Source organism: Elephantulus edwardii, unplaced genomic scaffold (genome assembly GCF_000299155.1).
Source record: "Elephantulus edwardii isolate Elephantulus edwardi_28Jun2011 unplaced genomic scaffold, EleEdw1.0 scaffold00405, whole genome shotgun sequence".
In the NCBI taxonomy this organism is placed as follows: domain Eukaryota; kingdom Metazoa; phylum Chordata; class Mammalia; order Macroscelidea; family Macroscelididae; genus Elephantulus; species Elephantulus edwardii.
This window is the reverse complement of record NW_006400155.1, coordinates 771,125-788,592: the sequence shown is the minus strand read 5'-3', so window position 1 is coordinate 788,592 and position 17,468 is coordinate 771,125. Positions and strand designations below refer to the sequence as shown.

The following is a 17,468-nucleotide window of genomic DNA, read 5'->3' as shown; positions in this document are numbered from 1 at the left end:
CTGACATGATGGGTAGTCATAGTATGTACTCCACACACATACACAGAAGAGAGGGGAGAGAGAGACAAAGGGTTATACCTATGAAGGAAGGATGGTGCTTTGTTCTTGTTCACTGAGAAATCCCCAGCATCTAGCGTAGTGCTTGGAGTACCTGCCCTTCATTAGGAGGTGGATTCGGACTCATTGTGATCCTATAGGATAGCGTGAAATTATGTCATAGGTTTCCACACATGTGATTTTTTTTATGCTTAAAAGCAGCTTTATTAAGGGAGCTCCCTGGTGAGGTTCCTTGGTCTGGAAAGGCAGGCCAAGGAAGTCACCCACAGATGTGATCTTAACCAATGCAGATTCCCACGTCCTTCTACAGTAGCAGACGGGTAGCAACTGCTGACCTTCAAAGGAGGAGTTGAGCGTTTAATCACCAGGACTCTTGGAACGTCCTAAAGCTCAATTAGTATTTGTAGAATTGAGTGAAAGAGAACCACAATGTGGTGTTCTGTGTGAGAAAGCGTGTACTGGCTCGTCTTCATTGGAGGCATGCTGTAGTTTGTAGCTGTTGGTTGTGACTCATGTTGCAGTGTAGAACTGTGCTCCAACAGGTTGTAAGGCTGTGGTCACCAGGCTTATATTCTGAGATATTTCTGAGTGGGTTTGAACTACTAGCCTTCCAGCTAATAGTCAGACACTTACCTGCTTGCATCATTCAGGGATCCTGTGGCATTGCATTTATACTTTGGGAAAGAAAACCATGTCCCTTATTTTATATGTTGTCAGAGTTGTAAATGTCTTCTCCAAGTTGTATTCCCTGTGAGGTTCTATTTTGACTGTCAAAGCCTTTGAAGCAAAGAAAATGGAAACTGGAGACTTCATCCTGGGAGGAGAGGCTGCTGCTGCATCAGAGCTGGGTGTGGGGAGCCGATGAATGCTCTTGGAGGGGAGTCTCCCTTCCTGATGGGCAGCTCTGACCACGGCTGTGTCCTCAACAGCTGGGGCTGGACAATATTGTTACAGCGTTCAGCTGGCCCTCACTTTCACAGTGGAATTGCACATGGCCTGGTCCTGTACCAGTTCCACGACTGTTACAGACCTCATTGTTGTGATCCATCAGATTGTCATTGGTTACTTTCAGAAGTAGATCATTAGGCCTTTATTTTAGTGTGTCTCACGCTGGAAGCACAGCTGAATCCTGTGCAAGCTCCCAGCAGTGTGCACAACTCTGCTGATGGTGGTGCCCAAGGTGCATTGACTAGAACCTGAACCTAACATGTGATTGTTGTTATGTACTGATAAGTTGGAACCGACCCATTCCTGATGCACCAGTGGACTTTTCAGAGACAGGCCTGAAAGACAGTTTAGGGCCGAGTGGTGAAAGCCCACAAGTTGAGTTTTGGCGTTAATTTCTGTGGTGAGGTGGCAGGAACTGATTACCTACACAGGGACCCAGGGGTGATTCTTATTCTGAGATAAGCCAGAGTCAGTCTATGACTCCCATTAGAAATGCTAAGCTGGCTCCTGAGGACACTGTCCTCAGTGGGGTAGGACCCTGTCCTGCCCTGCTGCAGCCTGGAGGAAAAATTCCCTCCAGGATTTCTTTGCAAAGATTCAAATAAACGCTCATATCCCCGTTACTCAGTTAGCCTCCCCGGCTAGAGGAGTCTCTCAGCTTTGTCCAACATTCAGTTTCCAAAAGGTGGCAGCACTGTCCTGAGAAACAGCGTTTGTGCACCGGGGTGGCAGTGGAACCTGCCTGGACCTCACTGTGGAGGATGGGACTGCTGCTGGTGGCAACAGACCCTGCCTTTACAGCCATTGAGTTAGTTAGCTGCTGTGTGCTGTGTGCTGTGTGCTGGAGCCAGCTTCTTTCTTTCCTCTCCAGTCCTCCAAATCTGCATGGAGATTGGCAGACTGGAAGACTCTGTCTTTGGTTGAGGTTCTGGTTCAGAGACCAGAGGACATGAAGCCTCACAAGTGCTCAGGCAGCAGCACAGCATCTCGTGCAGAAGGAACTTACACATTCTTAAGGGGCCTTATTTCTCTCCCTGTTTTGATATTGGAGGAGGAGGATAGAAAGTGGAGGTTTAAGAGAGGGGTAGGCACTTTGAGCAATGAGATCTTGGAAGGTTTAGGAAGAGGTTTTTCCTTTTCAAACAATTTGATTTTGGTTGAAAATAGTTTGAAGTTATTTAGTGGAGTCCTGGTAGCCTGCTAGGCTGTGTGCTAGGCTTCTAAGCATAGGGTCAGTGGTTTGAACCCACCACCAGCTTGCTGCTCTACAGGAAAAAAAGAAAGCAATAATCCAGTCCTGTTAAGATTTCCTGCCCTGGAACCCTGGAGGAAGCAGTGAATTTGATTTGCTTTTCATCTAAGGGTTGTAGCAGTGCCTGCAAGGGGCCCTGGTGGCTCAGTGGGCTGAGTGGACCTGCTGACTGAAAGGTCACAGTTCGAAAGCACAGTCGCTCCATGGAAGCAGGAGGAGGCAGTCTTCACCTGTGAAGATGTCCAGCCTGGAAACCCCATGGGACAGTTCTGCTCTGGCCTCTGGATGGCTGTGAGTTGCAATCCACTGGACAGCATGGCTAGCAGTGCCCGCAATGTTTCCTTTGTTAGTGGTCAAGCTGCCATTTCTGTTTCTGATGTGTGTGCTCAAATGCAGATGAGCCAATAGCATAGTTATAACCAAGGGAATTGATTTTCCAGAGTTTGCTAGAAGCTAGACATGTGTACAAAAGAAAGCAAACCTATGACAGGGCTGCCTTGGTTACATGTCTTCACTGTAGAAACACTAATATCTTCAGTCTGTCATCTGCAGCCTGTAAGATCAAAGCCTCATCTCTGAGGAAGATTTGAGTCTACATACTATCCTTTTTCCTCCTTTTAAAAATATTTTGTCTTCTTTATAATCTTTGAAAATATGCGCAGCCAAGCATACACCACTTCAACTGCTTCTCCAGGCACAATTCGGTGACATTCTCCATGTACAGATTGTGCAACCAATCTCGCCCTCTCTTCCTAAGTTGTTCCTCTCTGCTTAACATAAACTCACTGCCCCCTCAATTTCCTATTCAGTCTTGCAAGTTGCTGTTGTCAATTTGATCCTATCACAGATAGTCTGTTAAGAAAGCATAATGCTCAAGACAGACTGATTAAATTATTTTCTTTCATTTTTTTTTTAAGAAGACCTCAGTGGACTTTTCCAGTTTAAGGTTTAAGGATGGTGTACCATTTCTTAAACCAAAATGCTAATCAGCATTTCTGCCCCCTCCATGTTTTTCTCTCTTTCACACACAAAAGCACACAAACTCACACATCTAAACACTTATTAAAACAAAGAGATAAAACCACCTCAAATTTTATGTATTCATATATTCCAAAAGTATCTACTGTGACCTTGCTGTGCACTCAACACATAGATTTGAGTTAAGCAAGGGGCACAGTGCCAGCTTCCAGGAGTTTAGATTCCACAGGGAGGAGACAGAGGAGACGAGCAAAGGATGAGTAAATGAACGAGCCAGAAGTGTATTCTATGGAGATGTACCCAGGAGCACATGTACTTCCTGTGTGTCTTGGGAGGTGAGAGCACAATGGAGTGTTTGGGGAACACCTCCCGGAGGGGGCTGACAGACCCCAAATGTGGCAGCAGAATGTGGAATCCAGGAGGCATGGAGCCAAAGCTGGGCGTGTGAGTGCCTTGGTGCATTTATGACCAAGGTAGATCAGGGAGCAGCAGGAACTGGCTCACATCGTCCTGTAGCCTAGGTGCTATGGATTGAGTTGTGCTCCCCCCAAATCTATTACAAATCTGACACCTCGACCTATTTCTCCAATTTGGGAATAGGGTTTTCTTTGTTGATAATGAGGTCATATAAATGCAGGACATGGCTTAAAGCAGTCATCTTTAAGATGTCAAAGAGCCAAATAAGGACTGAATAAGAAAGTACAAATGGGGAAGGACTGATATGGTGAGGGGAGGGCTGAGGAAGGCTGAGAAGAATGCCAAGGCACTGAGACAAAGATTTTCCCCAGAGAGATAGTCTTTGCCTGGAGCTGGAGCCCTGAATTCAGCTGTCTAGCCCTTATTCCGTGAAAAAACAAAATTCAGTTTGTTAAAGCCACCCACTTGTGGTATTTCTGTTATAGCAGCACTAGTCAAGACATTGGGCTACAGAGTTAGATGCTATTCAGCCCTTGGAGGCACTGAGATCAGGGAGGGTCTTGAAAGAGTTCTCCTCCCCACCCTAGTTGATGGCTCTGGATCCCTATCCCTGCTCACAAGTGGCTTTGTATTTGTGGGTTTCACTAGAGGAACTGAGGAGGGTGGCTGGTGTCAGCAAGCGTCTGGGTGGCATTTTAGTCTGCTCGAGATATGCTAACCGCTCGCCATATGTCATCTCATCTGTGAATTTCCTACGGCTGCTAAAACAGAGCACCGCAAACTGGGTGCCTTAAAACCATAGGCACTTACTTCTTTTCAATTCTAGAGGGCAGAAATTCATAACCAAGGCATCAACAGAGTTGATTCCTTCCGAAGGTTCTGAAGGAGAATCTGTTGCATTCATTTCTTTTAGCGTCTGGAGACAGCCAAAGACCTGGTCTGTTCCTTAGCTCATAGATGTGTCACTTCAATTCCTGCCTGGCTTAAGTGGCTTTCTCCCTGTGCATTAGACTCTGTGTCTCATCTCCTTTTAGAAGGACACGGGTCCTAGGATCCACCCTAGTCCAGGTACAACCTCATACCGACTTCGTTCATTAGGTCTGCAAAGCCCCTACTTCCAAATAAGGTTCTGGATGTCAGGACCTCAGCTGATCTGTTTTTGGCAGAACACAGTGCAAACCGTGCATTATCTAAATCATACGGCAACCACAAGAGCAGTGTTACTATCAGTTTCTTTCTGAAAATACCAAGATATGAAGGTGAAGTAACTTGAGGTCACCCACCTAAAGAGCCTGAGCTGGGATTTGACTTTGAGCTGGGCAGGCTCCATATTCCCTGCTTTGTGTGTTCCTTGGGAGTTGAGTCCCAGGCACCTGCTTACTTCAGAATCTCTGAAAGAGACACCCCCTGCCTCCCTCTGCTGACACCCACAGATGCAAAGCCACAGTGTGGGTTTTGATGGGAATTTGTCCTCACCTTTCATTCAGAAGACCAGGGTTTGATTCCTGGTCAGTGCATTTCGTACCAGCCACCACCTGCCTATCCATGGAGGCTTACAATTTACTATCATTCTGAAGACGTTATAGTATAGACTTCTAACTAAGATGGGATAGGAAGAAAGGCTTCTAAAAAACCAGCCACTAAAACTCCACATGGATTCCCCTGGGGATGGTACAGACCTTTTTATTCCATCCTACACAGACTGTCTCTAGTCGAGGTGACTTGATAGCAGGTGATAACAGCAATAACAGAAACATTGTGGGCCACTTAATTGGTTTGTAGGCACTTTTACACATTATTCCCTCAATTAAAAGCCTTTAATGGCAGTATTCTACCTTTGCCCAAGTAAGTTATGATGTCTGTTGTCCCCACCTTCCTACTCTTCCTCCCTGTACCCCTGGAGGTTTTTTGGTTGTAACAAATGAACACCTGCCAAGGCCTATGCGAACCACTGTGTGTAGTTAGGGCTGTGTGCTGAACTCCGCAAGGCAATTTAACCTTGGACTGTTTAAAAAGCCTAGGCTGATGACTCTGATCATTTTCCTGTGGAATCCAACCCTAATTTGGGTCTCTTTTCCTTTCTACTTCATAGACTCGTAACTTTGTGTGAGATTTCCAAAGGCATTAGCTCATCTTTTGCTTCTCAGTATGAAATCATCTCCTGCAGATAGAAATTTGACTTCTTTTTAAAATTCCCTGGAGTGTCAAGGTGGGAATCCCAAGTTTGCTCATGTGCATAATGACCTGCGTGGGCCAGATGGCCCTGACGCTCTTTCTGAGAGAGCACACATCCTCCTCTCAGGACAGCCAGATAGGGTGCCTAAAAAGCTTTAGGTTAAGAAGTTCCTTTTTTTAGATGACCCAAGATGACAGCTTCATCACACACTGTGCTGTGCCCCTCCGGCAATGAACTCAGAACCCAAATAAAAGAGATAAAGATGATAATCTGAGAACCCTGAACAAAAGTGTGAAGAGGGAATAATTAGATTGAGTGCCAAAAGAAAAGGAGAAACGGAATGAAAATAGCAACCGCGGAGACTTAGGGCCAGTCAGCGTGCTGTTCTCTGACCATCCGGAGTCAGAGACCAGGGCTCCCAGGTGAGGGGTTCAGGAAGTCAACATCCTAGACTTCCAAATAGGAGGCACACATACACTGTGGACAAACTCAGAACAGAGTAGAACTGGATCTAAGGAGGGAAAACGCAGGAAGGTGGGAGAGAGCCCCTGGGTTCCCGCTACCACAGAACCGGAGAAAAGCCTGAAAACAGGGATAGAATGACTCCCCAGCAGCGGTCCCTGATCATTCAAGTGGATTGTGCTGGAAGAGTGGAGGGTCGTTCAGTGGAGGCTAGAGAGTCGTTCTACCTACCAAGCCTGCTCTACTGAACGTCTTACATTTGGTCAGGGTGAGGCCTGCCTGTCAGGTGCACTCTGTAGGGAGGCATGAGCACTCACACCAGTCACTGGGGAACACGGATTCTCCTTCCCTCTCCTGCCTTCTCTGTGGCCACCATCATGCCCCCTTCCCACTGCTTCCACACCCATCACTCTGTGCTGTGTTTTCCATTCCATGGGACCTGCAACCGGAGGATGAGGCCTGCCTTGCCCATCCCTGTGCTGACCCACCCCACGGTGATCATATCAGTGGTTCCTGCTGTGCTATCAGACCTGTGACCGGAGGCTTGCTCCCAACTCCCACACTGCACTGCTCACACCTGCCAATCAGCAGTTTGCATTCTCACCACCAGATGGTGAGTTGAGTCATGGAAGCCCCACCCCCTTCACCTCTGCTGCCCCACCCGTCCAGGGACCAGCGGTGAGAGTTCCCACGCCACCCACCTGGTGATCTGTGTACAGTTACCAACTGGTAACAGGTGGCGTGCACACATACTATGCCCAATCCAACAACAGGCAAGGATGCCCCACCCCTGTGCCCCAGCGACACGACATACACACTCATCATCTAATCAGCAGTACCAGGTACATCCTCGCAGGTGCCATCTGCACCTCTCCACACAACGAGCAGGAGATATGGTGCCCTCATCCCTCATCCGACCCTGCACACGTTCCACACCCAGCACTTGCAGGAAGACACTTTGTTACCCCACCACCTACTGAGACATCAATTTCCATGCTACTGGGCCTAAAAAAAATCCAAAAAAACCAAAAAACCCCAAAATAAACTCCAAACTTAATAAACACAAAATCAACTGTAACAACAAAGGATATGAAAAGAATATATATAAACAAAAAACTCAGCAAAGAAATGAAGCAGAACAAAGAAACCAGAACAGCACACACACACACACACACACACACACACACACACACACACACACACACACACACACGTAACAAAATGGCAGCGGTAAATGTGTACCTATTGATAGGCACCCTGGATATAAATGGTTTACATGCATCAGTCAAGAGATTAAAAATAGTGAAATGGATTTAAAAGCATGATCTATCAATATATTACCTACAAGTGACACACTATAGATACAAAGCCAGATAAAGACAGTCACTGGGTTATGAATAACATCCATTCTTGAGTTGGGACAGGTCCCTAATATTCTTATTTAGCATCAGTTAATGAAATATTTGTCTCAGTTTATATATTACCTTCCTATGTATATAAAACACTTGTGAAATACTTTAAAATACAGTAAAATTTCTTAGGTGTACAATAATGAAGTAATAACAATAATAAATCATTCCTAAAGGAAGAGAACCTGTATGTATGTCTGTAGGTATGTAATAATATAAAAAAAAATCAAGACATTGTGCTCGCTTCGGGAGCACATATACTAAAAGTAGAACGATACAGAGACGATTGGCATGACCTTGTGCAAGGATGAAACACAAATTCCTGAAGTGTTTCATGTTCCATATTTTTTAAATATATATATATTGTTGTTGTTATGTGCCATCAAGTTGCTTGTGACTCATAGCAACCCTATGTACAATAGGATACTTATTAGGATACTGGATACCTGCCCTATCTGGTGCCAATTTTATTATCTCTTACATGCCTCCCCTCATTACCACAGTCACTGAATCCTCCATTTCATTGAGGGTCTTCCTCTCCTGCACCGTCTCTCTACCCTTCCAAAAATGACATCCCTCTCCAAGGACTGGACACTCCTTGAAACGTGACCAAAGTATGTCAGAATCCTTGCCTCCAAGGAGTAGCCTGATTTCACCCTCTCCAGGACAAGCCTGTTCATTCTCCTGGCCTTCTATGGTATATTCAATACTCTTCTCCAGCACCACAGTTCAAAGTCATGAATTCTCTTTCTATCATCCCTAGTCATTGTCCAGCTTTCTGACACATAGCAAGTAACTGCAGAGACTATGGCCTGGATCAGGTGCACCTTAGTCTCCAGACTGACCATGTTACTCTTCAGTAGGGTTAGAAAAGCATCTTCTGGTTCTTCCGGTTTCCAGATAGAAGAGGCTGTTGTTCATGTTGTTCTAGGAACCAGCTTAGTCTTGTGACTAACTTCTCTGAGTCTTTAATGCCCCTTATTCTCTTTCACTCCGTATGAGTGGAGACTAACAGCTGTATGTTAGACATCTCGCTCAAGCTTTCAAGACCTCAGAACTGTTTCTTTTTAATGTCTTGGTTTGGTTTTTTTATTTCTTTAACTGCTAACTCTACTGAATTTCCCCAAAATGGCCAGACTTCCTGGACCTACAGAGATGAAAGGAACTCTTGAGACTATTTCACTAATTTATCGTTTGAACTTGGAATTGAACATACTTCTGCAGGCCATCTTTTAGTCAAATAATATTTGGGCTTATAAAAGAAACAATAACATAAGTGATTAATGTGCTTCCTTAAGCAGCTACCTGTATAATATCCATTGGGCGACATTTACCTAAAAGCTTACCCAAAAGAGAAGGTAAGAGGAGGAAAGGAAGCTGGATCATTGGAAAGAGAACAACTAAAATGGAAATAATGAGAATGCAAACATTGAAAAATTGCAAACAATGACATGGGGCAATCAGCCCAGTAGTTATTAAAGGAGTTGTAATTAGCTGTTTACACTTCCACCCAAAACACAAAATGTTTTTTTAAAAAAATTTCTATTTACTTTAAATCTAATATTCACCTTGCAAGGTTGGTGGTTTCAGTCTACTCTGAGGAACTGGGAAGAAGAGGCCAGGAATCTGCTTCTGGAAAAGTCAGCCATTGAAAACTGTGTGGAATGTTGCTCTATCTGATGCACACAGGGCTGCCATGAAGCAGAAATGCCTGGATGGCAACTCACTTTTTAAGCTTGTTCCGGTCTCCCCTGGAAATAACTGGTCACTCACAAGCCTGTAGATTTTGTGAACAGTGACTGGGATGCTGACCTTCAGTCCAGGGTCTCAGGCAAATGGATTGAGTTCCTCTCCCCACTTTCTTGACATGCCAGTGCTGTCATTTGACAGAGAATCTGCTTCCTGCTGTGCCTAGCTTGTTCCTGAAGGCCTGGCAGCTCCGAGCTGGCCTCAGGGGAGCTAGGAGTCTGCCTTTCTGGATGGATTGCATCCTCTCTCATTGTCAGGAAATAAGTGATGTGGGTTGTCACCCGTGGGCTTCCTGGCTGCCAGCTGTGTCAAGAGAGAACACTAAAATGCATCAGTCTTCCCTGAGGCACTGGGCCATTCATGGTCTTTTTTTATTTCCCCCACCACAGAAGAATAAATCTGAAAAATCCTGTGGTGCAGCATGTGCTGGAGAACAAGAAGGTGCTATGCGTCCTGGCAGGAAAGATTGTGATGACACAGCAGTGCACACTCCTCGAGAACACCTACCTTGGAATCAAGTGTGATGGTGCACTGGGGCTCCAAACCGGGACCATGGAGGTGAGGCTTCCAGGGGTGAGGGTCACCAGACCACCAGCCCCGGTATGAAGATGTGGCCAGGGACTTCTTTGGGGGGGGGGGGGCACTGTCTTCATTAGTTGAAGGATTCTGAAGGGATTTAAGAGATATCCAACTCTAATTGGCTTCAGCAAGAAATGTATTGGCTCCTGTAACCTAAATGTTGGAGAAATCTATCCTCAATTACTGTTCAATTTAGAACTTTAAGGAGTCAGAGGAAGGATGATTCCCTCTCAGAGGGAATGACTGCTTCCAGACTAGCTTTTACTACACCAAGTTGGGTCAGGTCCACTCCTTAAGTGGACCCTAGGTCAGGGGGACAAGACTGATCAGGGGTCCTGGGTCAGGCTCCTCCCTGGTGGGAGAGTAGCTTCCCTGAGAAGTCCTGTTCCCTGGTTCCTAAGCAACTAACTCATAGCTGATGCTCCAGCAGCTTTTCAGAGGCAGTTAACCACAGGGGAGAAGGTTGCCTATCTTTCTTTCTCAGATTAGCTGGTGGGTTCTAACCATGTGCCTTTGGGTTGGCAAGGCAATGTCTGCTGCTAAGCTGTCAGAGCTCCCTAATGGGGTCCTGTTGTTGTTGTGTGTTGTAGAGTCAGAGCCAACCCATAGCTGATCCTCCTGGGAATTTTCAGAGGCAGATAATCACACAGGAGGAGATTGCTCATCCGTCTCCCAATGAGTGGCTCGTGGTCTCGAACTACATACCTTCAGAATTGCAGTGCAGCTTCTTGCAACTGTTGTTGTTGTTATGTACCGTCCAGTCGTTTGCGACTCATAGCGACCCTATGTACAACAGCCCTAAACCCTGCTCTATCCTGTGTCAATCACACTGCCTCTGACACACCCATCCCTAGTACCCCAGTCACTGAATCAATCCACCTCATAGAGGGTCTTCCCGTCTTGCGCCATCCCTCCACCCTCCCAAGCATGATGTCCCTCTCTGAGGACCTGTCCCTCCTTACAACATGCCCAAAGTATGTCAGACGAAGCCCCAGAATTCTTGCCTCCAAGGAGTAGCTTGGTTTAACCCTCTCTGGGATGAATGTGTTCGTTTTCTTGGCAGTACATTCAATACTCTTCTCCAGCACCACAGCTCAAAGGCATCAATTCTTCTATCCTCCCTAGTCATTGTCCATCTCTTTGATGCATAACAAGTGATTGCAAAGACCATGGCCTGTATCAGCCACTAGGCCACCAAAAATCCTTATTGGGGTCCTACTGAAGCCAAATACAGACAAAATCACAGAGCCATCTGGAGCTACAAGTCTCAAAATTATTGCTTTTTCATTCTCATTCATTGCCATTAAGTCAGAATTGGCTCATGGCAGACCCTTGAGCAGGTTTTTGAGGTGGTAAACTGCATGGGAGGAGATTGCCCAGCTTTCTCAGATGGAGCCACTGGTGGATTTGAACTGCCAGAGAGATGCCAACTGGGGGTTAGCAGCACAGCTTCCTATGCACTGTGCTGCCAAAGTGCCTCTCCTCCATTAACTGCCTCAGTTAATTTGTGGACTGAATGAGGGCAGATCAAGATAGTATACCCTCCCACAAAACATGCTTCCATGTTAAATTGTAGACAGACTTTCTGAAGTGACCCGCAAGACAGGATTAACATCAGTGGAATAAGAGGCCATCAACCAGACCTTACCCTTTCTTGCCCTGGCGCCTGATCCTGCCCTCTCTGTTCTCGCCTCCTCTGCCCCACCCTTTTTATTTAATAGCTCCCAGTCAAACTTTGGTATTGTTTAGGATTTTACTAGAATTTAGAAGTTGGCTCCATAACTCTTATGAGGGAACAGGGAAATTACTATTGTTGTTATTTTTTTAAAAATTCAGCACCTTAGATCTAATTTCATTGTATCCCATACTTGGGGTTTTGGTGCCAGGAATCTAACCAATCACTTAGAAATACGTGTAGTAAGTCAGCTGGCAACATCCTAGCCTCTGCCTTCTGCCTCCTCCTTTCCACTTGGACATTTTCTGAGCACCTCTGTGCAATGCACAAGGCTGACCCTGTGGCAATGCCCAGAGAAGCCTGCACGGTCTAAGTACCTAGGTGACTGGTATCTTGGACACTCTTACCCACAGGGGACAACGACGGAGAATGGGGCCATTTACAGAAAATCCGAAGAGGCTCAGGAGATCCCAGCTTTCACCTCGATTGCCTACAGTGTCATCGAGTTACATGTGAAGGCGGATGGCCAGTTTGGTGAGTGTTGATGTCTTGCTTGGAGCTCTTGGGAGATGGCTGAGGACACCTAGTCTTGCCCTTGGGCATATATGTGTGGACAATCTCTTAGTACTTCAAGATGTGTTGGAGAAGAAAAGATTGCAGAAGAGGTTGTCCAGAGGTCTGGTCTCCGGACCTGTGGGATGCACTAGGTGGGCCTTGGGGAAGAGATGTGAGGTACTACTCCTTCAGACATGGTGTGTGACGTGAGGTTTCACCAGGATGCATTCTGTGCACATTGGCCTCAGCACCATTGCATCCTTCGAGGCCTTCTTTCTCTCATTGCCTCCAAGGAAGAATCAACCCATAGCTGACCCTCCTTTGTGTTTCTGAGGCTGTAAATTGCACCAGAGAAGATTGTCTTTCTTCCTCTTGTGAAACTTCTGGTGGATCCAAACCACCGAGGAGGTTAGCAGTGTGGCTTCTTTGGACTAGGCCACCAGAGCTCCCCAGGAGGTCTCAGGCAAACCACTAAAATTTGTTGAGCCTTAGTTTCCTCTTCTGTGTTCAGGGAAAGTTTTCCTCGTGGGGCTGCAGTGAGGATTAAATTAGATCAAGCATATGAAATAACTGGCACAGGAGCCTTTTATTAAGTGTTCCCTTTGTTGTTGTTATGTGCTCTTGAGACAGAGCCAGCTCATAGCTGACCCTCCAGTAGGTTTTCAAAGGATGTAAATCATACAAAAGGAGACTGACCATCTTTCTCCTGCAGAGCAGCTGGTAGGTTTGAACGGCCTGCCCTTTTAGATTGGCAAGCTAACGTACTACTACGCATGCCTTGCTTAATAGGCTACCTTAGTTAGTGGTTTACCATCACTATTACCACCTTGGAGAAGATCTCACTGACTTTCAGGCCTATTAAAAAGTATATGGATAAAGACAATTCCATCTAGTTACTTATGTCTGCAGAAAGGGCTAGGTGTACTAGAGGCAGCCACTGGAGTTTTGCTATAGGGCCTGAGCTGTAATTTCTGTATATAATTCCTGAGATTCAGGGTCTTAGTGCAAGTCATGGATTTCTGACTGTTATGTTCGTCCTCTAAATGGCAATTATCCAAAGCTTCTTGTCATAGGAATATTTTCTATCTTTAGTGCCCATTCTGAGATTTTTTATTTTGTTGCTGCTTTGTTTAGATTGTATAGATGTGCATGTATTTTCCTTATCTATGATACTGTTCTGTTTTCAAGTTACATTTCTCTGGGAAAAATACATGGGTATATCTTGGTATCCAAACCCTACCAAGCCAAAGGGTTGCTATGAGTTATCTATGACTCAGCACTTAACAACAACAACAAACAGTTAAAGGCTCCAGTCCTTGGGAAATGCCATCATGCTGAGAGAAGTGGAAGGTCAGAGAAGAAAAGAAGCTCCTCAACAGGATAGATTGATACAGTGACTGTAGCAATGGGCTCGAGCATGTCTTGGATTGTGGGGATGGCGTAGGATAGGGCCAGGGGTTAGATCTGTTGTTCATAGAACTGCTGTGAGTCATAGAGAGAGTTCTGTGGGCCTAGTGGATAGAAAGTGATGCTACTAAGCCGAAGGTGGGTGATTTTAATCTGTGATTTTAATTGTTTTTGGTTAAACATTCCAAGTGGTATCGCATTGGTCTGTCCATGTGCTGTACAGAGATACCTCGTGGTTGCTGTGATGCTAAACACTGTGACACTGATAATGCCAAATGTGATAGTGGTTACCCATGATGGACAGTGTTTGGTGGAGCTCCCTGATTAAAACAGGCAGGAGTGGCATCCACTTCCGACATAGCTTGCCCTCAGAAACTCTCTGAACTTGGAAAAACAATGACAGTTATGCAAGGGTTTAGGTGATTTGTTCATAGGGTCACTATGAGTCTTCTATGACAGCACTTAACAACAATAACATTATCACTTCCATCTGTAATATAAGAAACCAGAAATACTGAACTCCTTTACTGATAACAAATATGTCCCAAAGTAGAAAGCTTATCATTGCCATAGCTTGAAGAAAAGAAAGTCTTTGATTTGTCTAGCATCTGCTGATCTTAGATGCTTTCAGCCCCTTCTCTCATGTTCCTTCTGAGGATAAATTGCTTTGTACCCTAGATAGTAGTCAATAGACACGCAAATTAAGATGGGTATAGAGAAAGGGGATGATCAACACAATGCTAAAGAAATGGGCGGAGAAGAAAGAGTTGGCTGATTCTTAGGGATGTAAGTAAATCTATTGTCAATATTTTAGGCATGGCATGATAATACTGTTATTTTTATAAAAATTACTCCTTTTTTATGCTCTACATTGAAATATTCACTAGTGTAATGATAATATTGGAAACAGGAGAGGCATCCACTTCTGTAATAGCTTGCCTCCAGAAACCCTATGAACCTGGAGAGAGGATGAAAGACACCCAAGTGTTGAGGACTCTCCTTCATAAGGTCGCTATGAGTCGCCTGCGACTCGACGGAAATTAACAACAACAACAACCCTGATAATATGCCTGTCATTTGATTTAATAACAGTAGGGGTAGAGTATAAGGAGTATGTGTGTGTTGGGGGTAGGGTGAGGTGAAAGAAGAGTGTCCTCGACTCATAGCTACTGAAGCTGGATGATTGGGTCATCATACAGCTTTCTCTCTACTTTGTATAGTTTGATATTTTCATAAAAAAACCATTTTTAAAATGTGTCATGGTAGAAATGCACACACCTGTTCCTGACTCCTGCTTCCTGATTTGTTTTCAACCAAGGACAGGAATCACCAATTAATTTGCTCTTGGCACGTCTGCAGCCCACCAGCATTACAATACTACCCAGTTACAACTACAGGGACTCAGAGATCCAAATGTTCTCTGGGCTTAAAGTCAGTGGGTGTGTTCGGAACAGAAGAAAAAGAGCGCAGGATGCTGTCTCAGAGGAGACGCCCTCTTTATTTTTACTAGTGAGAAAGCCTGTCTTTCTGGCAGGTGGAATGATTTGCCTGAGATGACAATAAGAGAATGTGTCTGTTTTAAGAAATAGGCTTCGAGAGGTTAAGTCAGTTCACATGAGACACAAAGTCAGGAATTGTTTCTTATAACCTTCAGACCCCAAAATCCAGATTTTTTGCTACCATGAACATTTTAGAAAACAATATTTTATTTTTTAAATTTTATTTATTACTTTTTTAATTCAACGGTTTTTTTATTCATATGCATTGTATTTCACACATTCACATTGTGTTTCACACAATCATTCCCATACATTGTCTCATAAAATTAATCACCATTGATCTGTACCCACTATTGCCCTGTCTTTTTCAGATCCGACTGGATCTTTCCTAATTCCTTCACCTCCTCCAGCCACCCACCAACTGTAGTTGTTAAGACGGCCCAGTTGTTCCTCAGGCCAGTGTTCTCATCAGTCTATCAAAAGCGTTGTTTACCACATGAGCCTCTGTTAGTTCAAGCACTTAGGCCCTGGTTATTCTGTTGGCATTACTGAAGGTGAATGTGGCACAGTTTAAGCAAGGCTTCAAACTGGCTGGTCCCAGTTCAATCATGGCCAATGACACAAAATGAGGATGGACTAGAATTTGTAAAATGTGAGTGAACCAGAACTGGAAAAATGATGAGTCAAAATACCTGTTAGAAACTTAACTTCCCTTTTAGAAAGTAAGGGCAATGTTCACATGGCAAAACTTGACTGCCACAACCGGCAACAGCAATGCCCTGGTCAAAGATGGCAGCTCATCATGCTGCTTTAAAATTGTGTGGCTCTCTAATGTCCTCACCACAGACAATCTCCAGCATCAGGTTCCTGCACACGCTTATCACAACTACCATTCTAGGGCCTCTGCCCTAATTTTTCCCATTCTGGCTGTCATTTTTCTCATGTATCTAAATTTTAAAAATTCAGGCCTATCCCAAATTCCCTATTCCCAAATTTACAATTGGCAATGATTGGACCAGTTGAAAAGTCCTGGTTTTGTAACCTTTTGAAAATGGCTCCCCCCACCTGTGACCACGTAGGAGAGTCCTCTAGATTGACTCTGCAGTGGCCAGCGACCAGGGCAAGCCCCCTCCTGTTTGCCCAGTGCGACGGTGATGCCAGGCCAGGCCTGTGGCTCTGGGGGCAGCCTGTGGATCCCTCAGGGGCCTCTGAGGCACAGCCTTGCTCTGTGTGTCTCTCTTGTTTGCATTTCAATTTCAAACCTTTTTTTCTGGCATGCTTCCGCTGTCTTTGAAAATAAACTCCTCTTTGTGCTGCTGAGAAAAGAGGTGCCCTGGGGGTTTCTCAGCATCCCTCTGGCTTCTCTCCCACACCCTGGCCTCAGGAAGCAGCTCCCTTGCTCTTTCAAATTGCCAAGTGCACCGCCTTAGCAGCGTGGAGAGCAGGCGCTGTTCCCTGTGACTCACTGCCTGAGTTTTAAACTCGTTCTGCTTTTTCTTTTCCCCTTTCCCCATCTGTGTTTTCTATCACTCCTACTACAGAATGTTCTGATCAAGCTTCATAAACATAGGCTTGCAGGGACTGCAAAGGATGACCCTTAAGAGGCTGCCTGATCTCTGCTTGCCCTTTGCAATAATGGGGTAAATCTATACCTTTTGGTGAAGCATCCTCTGCCTTCCTCCCCTGCCAGGAGGGGCCTTTCAGCCATGCACAGCAGGCCCTTCCTTTACAGCCTCACCCCCTAACCCTCACTCCCACCCTCATATGTGGACAATCAGAAACAGTTTTTTAAACAAAATGTATATGAATGATTGAATGAAACCAATTAGATTTGTAAGCTTTCACACAATAAAAGGCCAGGGGGGAAAAAAAAGAAACCCCTAAAGAAAACATCTTTTGATTGTCTTGGACTTTTATACTTGAATTATTACACTTTTGTACAGTTGTTGCTTTGTACTATTGAGTTGGGACCTAAACATAGCTGACCCTTCAGCAGGTTTTCAGCGATTGAAAACCTCATGGGAGGAGGTTGCTCATCTTCCTCCCATGGAACAGCTAGTGGATTTGAACCACAGGCCTTTGGGTTAGTAGAGCAACTCCTTACCACCAGGCCATGTTATTGTTGTACACCATCAAGAGGAACCAACCCATAGCTGACCCTCCAGTGGGTTTTCAGAGGCAATAAACTGAAAGTGAAGCAATTGCCCACCTTTTTCCCATGGAGCAGCTGATGGGCTCGAACGGCATGCCTTTGGGATTGCAGCACAACTTCATTCTACTAATCCACCAGAGCTCTTTAGGTAAT

General features: G+C 45.1%; 1 protein-coding gene across 1 annotated transcript in view; it reads left to right on the top strand.

Annotated features, from left to right (window-relative positions):
- DFNA5 (deafness, autosomal dominant 5) overlaps window positions 1–17,468 on the top strand; it is a 71,821-nt gene that overhangs the window by 33,027 nt on the left and 21,326 nt on the right. Inside the window, exons 3-4 of the mRNA XM_006902397.1 lie at window positions 9,838–10,006; window positions 12,116–12,236. Coding sequence (XP_006902459.1) covers window positions 9,838–10,006; window positions 12,116–12,236 — 290 coding nt within the window. The remainder of the gene's footprint in view (window positions 1–9,837; window positions 10,007–12,115; window positions 12,237–17,468) is intronic.